Source organism: Pristiophorus japonicus, chromosome 15 (assembly GCF_044704955.1).
Source record: "Pristiophorus japonicus isolate sPriJap1 chromosome 15, sPriJap1.hap1, whole genome shotgun sequence".
NCBI classification, from domain to species: domain Eukaryota; kingdom Metazoa; phylum Chordata; class Chondrichthyes; family Pristiophoridae; genus Pristiophorus; species Pristiophorus japonicus.
The window spans coordinates 35,496,716-35,509,611 of NC_091991.1; the positions used below are offsets into that span (position 1 = coordinate 35,496,716).

Consider the following 12,896-nt stretch of genomic DNA (forward strand, 5'->3'; position numbering starts at 1 on the left):
GCCCAGCATATTGGGAAACAAACAATCTGTACAAACAGCTACTTCAATAAAGTATATTTTACTTTTAATACCCGAACCATAACACAAGGTAAGAGTTAAATATAAGCTTTATAGTAAGTGGCCAATCATGTTTGCAAATATGATTTGCATAGTCATCCTTTCAGTGAACAAAACTGAAGTTTTGTAATTCGAGAATGATCATCATAGCTTTTGTGATTCTGCAATTATGCAATTTTTCACTGCGGATTCTTTTTTCTTGTACATTTGATAATGCTCTACTTATTTGTGTGAAATTATGGAGGCCCCGACCTACGAGAGACCATCAGCGGCAGGTCGGGACCATAAAAGGAGCAGCGAGTGGCGGCCATGGGCAGCGTGGAGGCATGCCACTCCAGGGAGCAGCACGTGCTGGTGCAGGAGGGCAACGGCAGCGAAGACTGATGTCATCAAGGTCCAGGTCAGTGATTGGAGCGTGGGCAGGTACTGCAGGAGCGGCGAGGTCGGGGTGAAGGAATGGCGAGAGACTGTAGCGGGACGTGATCGGGGCCCAGGGGAAGTGTGAGTTCGGGGCCCAGAAGAAGAGAGGGCCCAGGGGCAGCAAGGGCCAGCGCACACTGCGAAAAGTGTGCGAACTAGGTCCGTGCAGCAGAGCTGGTCTCCAGTCGTCTTGGGGTAATCCTTGTCACTGGACCAAGACCTAGCTCTGTCAAGCCCATGTAGTGGTTGGTGTGCAACGGCCACCCCACGTTAAAAAAAAATCCACGCACAGGCATCTTCCAACCTTGAGGATGTAGTTCGGGTCCTTCATTGAAACACCTGTGAACTCATCCTTTTTTGGTATGGAAGCAAGTCATCCTTGTTTCGAGGGACCACCTATGATGATGACTTATTTGTGTAATCTGTGTATCTGCAGAAAATACCTCTGTCTATTGTGTGCATCAATTTAATCAGATTCTAGCAGATTAACAGGGAACTATTAGAATCTGCAGTGAGGTAGATGTACAGCTACGGGCTACTTAGTGTATATATTATGTATGAATATTATAGTATAAAAATTAAAAATGAACCTATCAGCGCAATAATAATGGTATTTCTATATTTTGCTAACTTATACGGCAACATTGCTTTAATTTTCTTTTATTTTTAGGTTGCTTTTATACAAAGATTTTTGTAGTACTTTCACTAACTTTAGAATTGAATTATTCTCTGTTGAGAGACATATCACACATTACTGAAAAAAAAACATGGTTTATTATATCTACTATTTGGGTAACTTCTGAATTACAAATTGAACTCTCTAGAAATAAATTATCAGGAATCAAATTTGCACCAGAAATACGTGATGGAGTTGGTGCTGTTTTGGGAGAAAAGTAGTTGAAAAGCAGCTGGAGACTTAAAACAGATGAAGAATAACTTCACTGATACAATAGTACAAAATGTAAACACTACAACTACAATTAGAAAAATTAGTAAAGCAGTAACTTAAAATTACAAAGACTATTATTCATAAGGAAAGATAACTGTAGCATAGGGATAGAAAGAATATTGTGCACGTGCCTCTGCATAACTCTCATGCAAAAGTATTTTGGACGTCACACCTTAACAAAATAATCCTATTTATCAAGCTTCTCCATGGAACCATTTATGAATTTCAGATGAACTGACTAACTAGAATATTATGGGGAAGCTTGTCTGTTCTATAATACTAGTGTCAGTGGAATTCATCTCCTTATAGATCAATTACAGATCTTTACACCTCAGCCCCCACAAAATATTTACTATTTTTAGCAAATATTTCATATATTCTTTTAAAACGTTTGCAGTTAATACTTAATATATTATATAAGATAATCATATCTTATCACAAGCTCATCAAGATCAACATAGTTCTTACCTGGGTTTAGCTTTGGCAAAGCTTGAACTCCAATAGAAAAATCTATTGGAATGCAGGAAAATGTTTATTACAAGAGATCTATAACAGATCGCTGGGCAGGCCACATAGTTCGCATGCCAGATACGAGACTCCCTAAGCAAATGCTTTATGCGGAGCTCCTTCATGGTAAACGAGCCAAAGGTGGGCAGCGGAAACGTTACAAGGATACCCTCAAAGCCTACCTAGTAAAGTGCGACATCACCACTGACATCTGGGAGACCCTGGCCGAAGACCGCCCGAGGTGGAGAAAGTGCATCCGGGAGGGCGTTGAGCTCTTCGAGCGCAGGCAGTGGAAGGAGCCCACCCATCCCTTCCCTCGACGAATGTCTGTCCCACCTGTAACAGGGTCTGTGGCTCTTGTATTGGACTGTTCAGCCATCAAATAACTCACTTTGGGAGTGGAAGTAAGTCTTCCTCGATTCCAAGGAGCTGCCTATGATGATGATAACAGATGTTCCATTATCTGCAAAATATTTAAATCAAAATTCAGTCTGATGTTACATACTCATTCAACTGTGTGTGGCATTTCTTCCTGTTTGCTATACATCTCCCTTTACCTACCTCTTTAACCAAGCTTTTGATCATCTGCCGTAATTTCTTCTTATGTGGCTCTGTGTCAAATTTATCTGTTTTGTTTTATAACGCTGCTGTGAGACATTTTACTACGTTAAAGATGCTATATAAATCAAAGTTGTTGTTGAGGAGAAATTGTTACACTGTGGAATTTATGTGTTATCAATTGCTACTTTGATAGTTTTAAGGAAAAATTTTGTTTTGATTTTGGTGAGAATCATTCCAATTTGACAATTCCTGTTTCAAAAGAACAGATAACATTACTTCTTATTCAGATAGATACCACATCCAATGAAATAAATCATTGAAAGATTACACTTTGTAATCAACACAAGGATATTACAAATATTTATTTTTAATGCTTTTAAGAATTTGCCTATCAATTTTACATATAGAATGGATGAATTTTAAAGCTCCAAAGTGTTCAGATAATGTCATAAATTAGAAAAAAGAACTTTGCAAGATGTTACCTAAATAGTATTAAATTATCTTTACCTCTGCCACAAATGCTTAGTTTTATATATTGTAATGTAGTGTTTAAAATGTTCCTTTTTGTGGCATTTTACAAAGATACTGAATGAATAGCTGCAAAACTGAAGTGGCATGATTAAGGACAAAAGACACTATCCGTAATTATGAATTACAACCTACGATGCAAGATCTCCAGTAAAAGTTTAAAAAAAAATCTTTTCATTACTTTCAAGCTTATATGTATTATAGATTTATTCATTCATTCATAGGCAGTCCCTCGAAACAAGGATGACTTGCTTCCACGCCAAAAAAGGATGAGTTCACAGATGTTTCAATGAAGGACCTAATATTCCAGGTCCTGAGCTACATATTGAAGAATGGAAGATGCCTGTGCATAGATTTTTTTAACCTGTGGTGGCCGTTGCACACCAGCCACCACATGGGCTTGACAGAGCTAGGTCTTGGTCCAGTGGCAAGGGTTAACTGACTGGAGACCTGCTCTGCTGCACGGACCTAATGCACACACATATCGCAGTGTGGGCTGGCCCGTGCTGCCCCTGGCCCCGAACTCACGCCTCTCCTGGGCCCCGATTATTATTATTATAATCTAGTGCACTGACATTGTACATACTTAGAAATGTTATTCTGGGAGTACATGATAATCAGAGAACCAATTATGCAAACTGAAACTCCAGTAACTGTTAAACTATCATTACTGAAGTTTTTAGTTTGAGAATTAATTCACTGACAAGACAAATGCCAAACTTTGTTTGATTCCTAGTGGATTATTTTGCTTGTTATACATCAAGCTGTATAAAACAGGCCAAGACATTTAACCCCAAGGTCATGATTTAACTAAAATTCCTTCTTTTAAAAAATGGACTTGTGGTATTTTTCGTTAGCTTGCTACTTTTCACAAATCACTACCCCACTCTACTCAAACTAGAGTTTTAAGAGAGGTTAGGTAAAATGTTACACACAAGCCTAGTTTCTTTTAAGATAACTTTTAAAAGTAAATGTATTTGTTTTCAACAAAAACAAAATATTATTTATTGTTTTCCAGTTCTCAAAAGATAATATTTCCTGCAAGATATCTATGTATCTGAATCATTGAAACTCTAATACTGAAATGCTGTAATCTGCAGAAAAACATCACAAGAAAAATGCAAGGAAAAATAGACAGTTTTAAATGTTATCAACTCACTACTGCTTTATACATATTGAGCAAGTACCATAAGTACAAGATTAATGACAATCTACAAATTTTACAGTGAGATTATGACTGACATTTTAATACATATTTTGCATAAGTTAAAACAATATTTACAGATATAAGCTGTTAGTATGTTTGTCATCCAAAACTAAAGTTCTCTGTACATATATTTTCAAAAAGTATGAAATGCCATTCTTTTAGAACACACCATCGCAAGTTAAATTATTTTACTTTGTAAGTAATATAATTTTTTGATACACAGTTGCCATGCAACTGAAATACAGTGTCGTCACCGAGTAAAAGCCATGTTTTCATTTCCAACTGTGAATGGGCAGTAATTTGGAAGATTTTATCCTCCAGAGGTAAATATTATGCCACGCTTGCAGACAATGCAAGCTTTTATTTTTTTTTAAATCAAATCCTAGAACAAATTTAAAGTACAACATTAGTTATGCTGTTGACCCCTATAAATATACAAAGTTTTCAAACTTTCATTTTGGAATGTTAGTAGAGGACTTTATACTATTTAAACTCTCTGTTATATTGCTGTTACTATAACATTTCTGTATTCTTGCTGTTCTCTGAGTTTTTCTTGTTGCTTTTTAAATATTTTTTGAGGTGCTTATAGCATTCTGTAATTTGAGGGACCACCTAGAATTATTTTAATAACCATGGTTATGGTCTTTTTGAACAAAATGACCTTGTCCTTCTGGCCACCGATATTTGCTGGGTTCAGTTCATTGATACAAATCGCAGTATATTGGACATATGTTCTTTTGAACCGAATGTCCTGTCCATTCGTATTTGTTTTCTTTGCAATTATGCTTGCTCTGCTGATGTAATGCTCAACTGCTCATCAAGACTACCACGATCACTTGACTCTGTAATATATGGTCGTTTGGCCCAAAGCTTCTCCGAGCTAGCCTTGGTCTGTGTCTATTCGGCTTTGCGCTCTTTACTGCTGTCTTGCAGCTACTTGCAGGTGTGCACGTCGGTCATGGTCTCGCATCTCCGGCAGCGCACGTAACAGCACCACACGAACTTACAGTCACAGCGCTCCACATGCCGCACCACGTGCGTGTTGTATCCCCGCCCGCAGCACAGCAGGTTGCAGCCGTCGGCGGCCGGCGACGTGCGGTTGCATTGCCGCCCCCGGGTCCCGTGGATCCCCACCTTCTTATCCTCCACGCAGTAATTGGGCGACTTCTTAATGTGCACCAGGTCCTCCCTGTTCACTGGCACTTTCCGTTGCTCCTTGTCTTTGCGGCGAACCTTTTTCTTCGACCGGTCAAGGATCTGGACGCTGTGCTCGTACTTCTCTTTCAGGAATTGGCCGATTTTGTCGAAGGAAGACATGGTCTTCCAACAAGTCTTCACAGCACACGAGCCGGACACTCCGTGACAACGGCAGTTCACAGACATCAATTTGGACACTGCCTGCAGGAGCCAATAAAAAGATAGTTAACACCAGAATCTTTCGAAAACCAAGTTGCTTGAATCAACCAGAAAAGCTAAGCACTCGTTTGCAGTGCTTTGAAGCTGCGGTTATTTCGCAGCTACTGATCTCGAAGTACAGGCGCCACCGGAGTTACACCGCTGACTGCCACAAAAGATCACTTCGTGTGTGTTCTATGACGTGTGCTCAGAGTTCCGTCTGAGTGACTTTTAAAAAATATGAGCGGGGGAGAGGAACCTCTGTTGTCTCAGAACATTGGAAAGTGGTTTTATAATATAAAATGTGGCTTTGCACTTAGCTGGGATTATAGTGTACCCCATGCAAGCTCAAAGCGCTGCGAAATTGCCTTCCAGAGGCTTGAATAGGCTTTAGGTGCTCTCACATGCACGTTTATTGCAATGGGAAGCATTTCAGCCGTTCATCAACGCTAAATTTGTGGAGTGTAAATCAGGGTTCAAGACCAGAAATGACCCCAAACCCCATCAGGAAATGTCGCTCCTTTTGACTCCAATGTCAAGTTAGGCCCTGAATATGGATTCCAGCTGAATTTACATTATAACTGCAGGTTGAATGCGAAGTAAAAGCGTTTTGTATATTATAATTGCAGTGTGAATATATCCATAGTGTGCTCCGGAGTCAGATAAAGACCTGTCACCCCAGCTAGACTAGCACTGGGGCACTGGCACTGCTTTAGGTCAGTGTGAAAGTTAACGCTAACTGCAGGTTATATTGATCATTAACACAAAAGCAAAACACTGCGGATGCTGGAAATCTGAATTAAAAATAGAAAATGCTGGAATATTCAGCAGGTCAGGCAGCATCTGTGGAGAGAGAAACAGAGTTAACGTTTCAGGCGACCTTTCGTCAATTTCTCAGGATCTGTTTGAATTTTTGTCAGTGTTTTCCGGGATGAGAGTGACAAAAGATCATCGATCTGAAACGTTAACTTTGTTTCTTTCTCTATAGATGCTCCCTGACTGAGGCTTTCCATCTTTTTGGTTTATTTAATATTTATCATTGTTGGTACAATTATGATTATTCCAATTGTAAAGTATGAACTACATCGTTTATTCAATAAATAAGCATGTAAGATTCCAAATTACAGATTGAATGTCAAATGAAGCAAAAAAAATCCAGAAAACCTATGAAGAGTAATGAATTGCAGATATAATTACGGAATAATTGTAAACGCTCGTCAATGCACATATTCGCAACATGTGATGCGTAATAAGATCAATTTTCCAGCAGTTTGAATTCTTGTTTTTTCCAGGATGAGAAGTGAGAAATGCAAATGATAGTCTACTAGTTATGTGCTGTGTCTCTTCAATCTTTACAATACACCGTGCAGATATCAGTAAGGATAAAGTTTTCACAGAACTCACGCTGTTAATGCTCTCTGAATTACAAATATAGCATCCAGACGGTGTGGGAGGGAGCCTCTTAAATCCATTCAGATTATTCTAACTAGCATGAATTTGGTTTGAGCCTTTGGCTTAGTGGTAGCACTCCCGCCTCCGAGTCAGACGGCAAAGGGTTCAAGCCTAGAGAGCCCTGGCGAGGTGGAGACCAGAATATCGTCTCTAACTATTGGGTTGACAGCCAGGCAGCGGGCGACTCGAGGCTGTGATGGAGTGACCACTGGATCAGTGGTATATTCCTGTCTGAGCGTCCGAGAGGGCGGGTCCCATTTCAGACAGCAAGCTGAGACAGGCTCTGAATAATGGATTAACTTGAATCTGCTGGGTGCGGGTGCCCCTATAGAAAAAAGGGAGGTGGGGGTCTTTAGCATTGATTGCAGGCCACCAAGGAGAAGATACTCCCCCAAAAAACCGTGAGCAATCCGGCAGGATTCACCTACTCTTCCATAGTAAGTGGCTCAACAATCTCATGTCAGTGACTTGAGTTAGGACTTGTCTCGAGGCAGAACACAACCGATGTGAATTCCTGGTACCAGCGCAGGAGCTAAAATGTGCACACTTTGGTTAATGGCGCCCTTCATCAGATAGCAATTGTATTCCTAATTCCTGTGCACTTTTATTATAAGACAAGATGCAGTCTAGTTTCCCCACCTACCTGCCGGCCGGCCTCGTGGTTGTGCAGGATCATGGTCGCCCGCGCTTCTTTTTCCCCGCCGATCTCGCCGGCCGAGGACTTGTCCGCCGAGTCGATGAACTTCCTGCTGAGCGCCACGCCGTACTGGATGTCGTCCGAGCAGCCGCCCCAGTGCCAGCCCTCGCCGGCCGAGCCGCCGCTCCGCAGGCTGGCGTCGCACGAGCACTCGCTGAGGTTTCCCGCGCTGCACGCGCGCGTCACCGAGTGCACGAGCCCCGCCGCCATCAGCGCCTGGATAAAGGCGCTCTCCTTAGTACCTGCACACCGAGGGGAGAGAAAGACAGTGCTTGCCGTTATTGCAGGGGGGGAACAGCTTTTCTCTAATAATAAACACATTTAAACCATTATAATCACCAGTGGGGTTGTCAGGCAAGGTGCAAACGGCCCGTGCGTGGCATTTGCACACTGCAAGAGGCTGTAAATGTACAAATAACATCCTCCACACAGAGCTAAATGTAACATTTAGTTAAAAATAAGACACTTTTTATAAGCTTTGAAATGTAAACAAAAAAGTTATATTTTTCGATGCACCCCTAATAAAGAAGCTGGTACAGTTCAGTTTTGCTACAATAAACTTTACAAGTTGCGACACAAATACAACAGGCACGAGCCGGAGGCCGGCCGACCATTCCCGCACTCTGCGGCGCCAGTCTGGAGCCGACACTTCAGCAAGCACTCATAGGCGCGAACCGCAGTCAGTGAACCGAAGACTCTCATTACAATACGCGTGTTGGGTGAGTAGGTTACCGTGTTTTCCTGTATGAATATTTAACAAATGATAAATTCTTATCGGTTTGCTTTATGGTTCTGGTTTACATTTTTGCGAGCAAGTGGGCGGCAGTACTAAGGACCGCGGCTAGCCTGCAGATCCTCATTTCCATTTTTCCTGAAATATGGTCGGGCTACTTCCTGTGCAAACTGCACACACAATGCTGTACAATGATACGGATCAAACACTTAACGCGAATGTTCATTATTCCCTTTCCCCAGCTGCGGGCTGCGCACTGAACCGCGCACATAAATGCAGCCTTTAGTGAGATTATGAACGATAGGAAAGGCAGCTTTTTTGGGGTGTAACCTAGCAAGCTTGCAAAACAGTTTTAACGAACTTCACTGCTTGCTATCTGTCCGAAAATGCCTCGATTGCCTGACGTTTCTCTATTGTATTAAAAGCTAAAGTCATTACACTGTATGTAAATTGTAAGTACATAATTGTGTCGTATTACCTTTATTTTAAATTAGATATATTGATCTATAAAAATCAAGGTAGTTTATACTTAAAGTACACTGAAGTAAATAAGTAATTGGCAATTACACGCTACAGAAAAAAACATTAGTTGTGTAAAAACGATATGGTGAATTGATAAAAATACAAGTGCCATCAATGCCCTATGAACGCGTGTAGTTTTGGTTTAAAACTGCACATGCTATTTTCCTATATTGCAGTCTGGCAGAAAAAGAACTCAGTTTTTGTATGAAAAGTATCCGTTTATTTACATATAAAATTCCCTTGAAGTGTTTCCTTCAACTTCCTTACAAAATTTTGTTTTCATGTTCTGAAACGTTTAGCATCACAATACGGACACTTGATCAGGTTAAAAAGCTTGTTGAGAAAGTTTACAGAAACCACATGGGGACATTCTGATCAATCTACATAACGACCTACACAACAGCCCATTGCAGCTGTTCGCTAAACAGAATTACTGCGGTTTCATGAGGCAGTCAAGTTACTACACTACCTTAACAGTATAGTTAGTATACTATTAAGACAAGAGTTTTGGTTTAAAACTAATAGAAGTACTCAGCAGCTACCGTATTCTATATTACCATGATGGTATGGATATGTAAACGATAATTAGAACTATTTTTGTTGCTTTTGTACAATTAATCATATTAAAACAGTTTGTTTCATGTTATTTACCTGGTTTCTGTTTCCATTTAGTTATCGGAACCAATGATTTCGCACTCTGACTTAAAATTGTCTTTACACCTGGATTAAAGATCAGTATTAAAATAATATATTTGTACTGTTGACTTACCACTGGTTAGCTCGTAGCCAAACACAGAGTAGTCATTTGTAATAGAGCAGTTCCACCTCTCGTGTTTAAACTGACTCTGGCACTCGTAGATACCAATGCGTGCTCCTTCTTTAATGGTCGGCAAAAGATTGGGTTTTCTTTTACACAGATCTTTCTGTTTGTTTGAAAGTGGCAAACCTAGACAACCCATTTTCTCCGTAACTCCACTGGCTGTGGATCCTAGCCACCTGTCGTGAGTATATAGAAACGCACATCACTACCAAATAAACAGTGCATCACAAATACATACGAAATCCAACTCTTTCAATGATTAAGATTTACTTACATCCAATTTCCTTGACAGTAGTAGGGAAAGACTGTTAGAATTACCGCGAATAACACACAACACCGACATAATCCAAAAGAAGCCCCTCTCTCCATGACGGAATCATTTATTATCTTGTGCCACGCGAAGGTGTCACGGTTGTTAATGTAATTGAAAATCGGCCCAGATTGTTGCAAATTTAAGGGGATTATCCTTTAGAATGGCCACACTATCCATGATGTAATCCTGTGAGGGTTTTACAAAACAGGATTCTGACCCAGAGAGCTGGAGGGACAGAGTTTGAAAGAGATGGAGAATAACAAAGTCACACAGAGAGATAACATTTCGAACAAATCCTTGCGAAAGGACGAATTCGATTCGGCGTTGTGTTGCCTGAGCCTGCCAATCCCATAGTTCCCGCCCATGTGCACTTCCCATTGGACAAACGCAAAATTAAAATGAAATAGCCAAGACAGCACAACAGTAGCGATTGGTCGGTTGTACTGTGACACCACTACTCTTGACAAGTGGTGTTCCATGTAGTTTACCCCCTCAGTATTAACCTCGACCACGAGGGAGGTTCAGTTCTGGTACGGGTGGCAGCGAACCGTTTGATAGAATATCTCAAGTTCAATTACAGTTGAAATCATTGTTGTTCTTAAATTCCGAATTAGATCACACACTTGTTAATGAGCTCTCGTTTTGCACAATACACACCCCGCACTTTTCTTACTGAGATATTGCTACCAGAGACCACACTCTCTGTCTACGTCGACATAATTATTTCAGTGAATAAGAATCCTCAACCAACTAGTTGAAAAGGCAGAACCTCAATATGGACTACAACAAGTGTCACTCAAATGTTTAAGAATAGTTAATATAAAACAACTCCACTGAAGCTGCTTATAATTTCCAGATGAAAATGTCAATAATTATGTAGAAAATGCTTTGAAAAAATACTTCATTCATTTCTAAAGTGTACTGTTAGATTATAGTACTATAATTTGGACACGGGTGGCCGAGTTGGTATAATGTGCAAGGAATGTTTTCTAAATGTAAAACTGACTTGATTGTTGGAAGCGTTCTTTTTAATCTCTTGAGCGTAGAATTGTATTCCAGCCGTTTAAATATCACTCGTTTGTTTTAGTCATATATAATCTATCAATCTGTGGCTCTTCATTGGACATGTATTTCGTAAATGTTAAGATAATCTTCGTCTCAACCAATATATAGAACGTTTGGAATCATGTATCCCTATATATGGAATGCAAAACGTGGATTGCGGAATGTTTCTACAAAACATCCCGATTTCATTTTAGCTAGAGTTTTGCTATAACGATTTTGCCTGGAAAACCTGCTTCTATTTACGAAGTGTAGTATTACTCCAAAGACAGAATGAAATTGTATTTGATACATTTACTTTGCACATAGAAGTTTTATCAATTGTATCGACGTAGTGATTTAATAAACATAACTTAGCGCTTACTAAAGCGTGATCTAAAATCTGAATAATCATTTGAACATAAGTGCTAATAATGTGGTATTTAAACTGGTAAGAAAGTTTGATTCAGCTATGTGGTTAAGTAAACAAATTTCTACAGTGGTAGCTCGTTTAAGGTGTTAATGTACATTGAAATATATTTTGCACTATCAATCCTTTACTTCAATTTGTACAACTATTCTTGCAATAGTTCAGCAGACTGAAAGTTCGCAAAAGCCGATGGATTTGAAATTACGTAGGTTTCCGATCTCCTTTTAAAACTTTTTCACTCCACATCTGCAATATAAATACTTACCCTTCAATCTTCATCGCGCACCCTTTCTTTATCAAATTGATGGACGCATTGAACTATGCCGTCGTCGCATTTTTAAGCAATAAGTAGTTCCAGGCTTGAGAAATCTATTTGCATATATTAGGTAAACTGCATTTCTTACTGAGTATTCGTTTAAACGGCATGCGATTTTAAATCCAAGCCTCCTGTCGGTAACGATTACCGTTTATCTGTTTTTGTGATGAATCGGGTGGTTTCAGCGTGCTCCTGATTTCTTGTCAAATATCTCCACAGCAGCACATTTAATTAATCACTCACCTCACCAAAACAGGGAGACCTTCTTAGTCAGCAGGGAACATTCTGCCAAAGTGACTCGGCTGCGACTCAATGTTAGTGAGCTAACATTTGCACAAAGCCTGATATCATGGATAATGGAGATTATTTTCAATATTTTACATTTTGAACATAATTCCCAATAACATTTCTTAATGTACCTAATTTGGTAAAACTGAGTTGATTAAGGTTTGAATTTCTCTGCTGAAATTACGTCACCCGGAATTAACAACTTGCACATTTCAGTTCATTTCGATTTAAGGAAAGCAAACGAAAAAACACAGCTTGCTGCAAGCGTACATATCCTGCAGTTAGCTGATTTTGTTTTATAACCAGTTAGTATGGCGGATACTTGGCAGATTGACTCCAAGCAGCAGTAAATTTGCTTCGAGTACATTTCGAACTTCTCGATTAAAGCTCTTAATCATTGAAGAATTTGTCTCAGAAAAAGCGGTAAGTAGAGTGAGACACTCGGTTACTTCAAGCGAAGTCTCATAATTCGTTTCATCCGAAATACATAATTAGGAAGAATGACAGAATTGGAGGGGGAGGGGGGGGGGGAGGGGAGGAGAGAGTAGAGTTTGAAAAAGGACGTAAAATCTGAATATAGTTGATAACAACCACCAATGCAATATTCATATTGTGTACTATATAGTTTTCTTTTAACATCATGGATAGTCTATTAGTTAT

General features: G+C 39.8%; 1 protein-coding gene across 1 annotated transcript; it reads right to left on the reverse strand.

Annotated features, from left to right (window-relative positions):
* Nucleotides 1-4,320: 4,320 nt before the first annotated feature.
* wnt16 (wingless-type MMTV integration site family, member 16) lies at nt 4,321-10,221 on the reverse strand. Its single transcript, XM_070900313.1, has 4 exons — nt 10,123-10,221; nt 9,798-10,024; nt 7,720-8,015; nt 4,321-5,627 (listed from the first exon to the last, which is right to left on the reverse strand). The coding sequence occupies exons 1-4, from the start codon at nt 10,215-10,217 to the stop codon at nt 5,163-5,165; spliced, it is 1,083 nt and encodes a 360-aa protein (XP_070756414.1). The 5' UTR covers nt 10,218-10,221; the 3' UTR covers nt 4,321-5,162.
* Between the last annotated feature and the right edge of the window lie 2,675 nt (nt 10,222-12,896).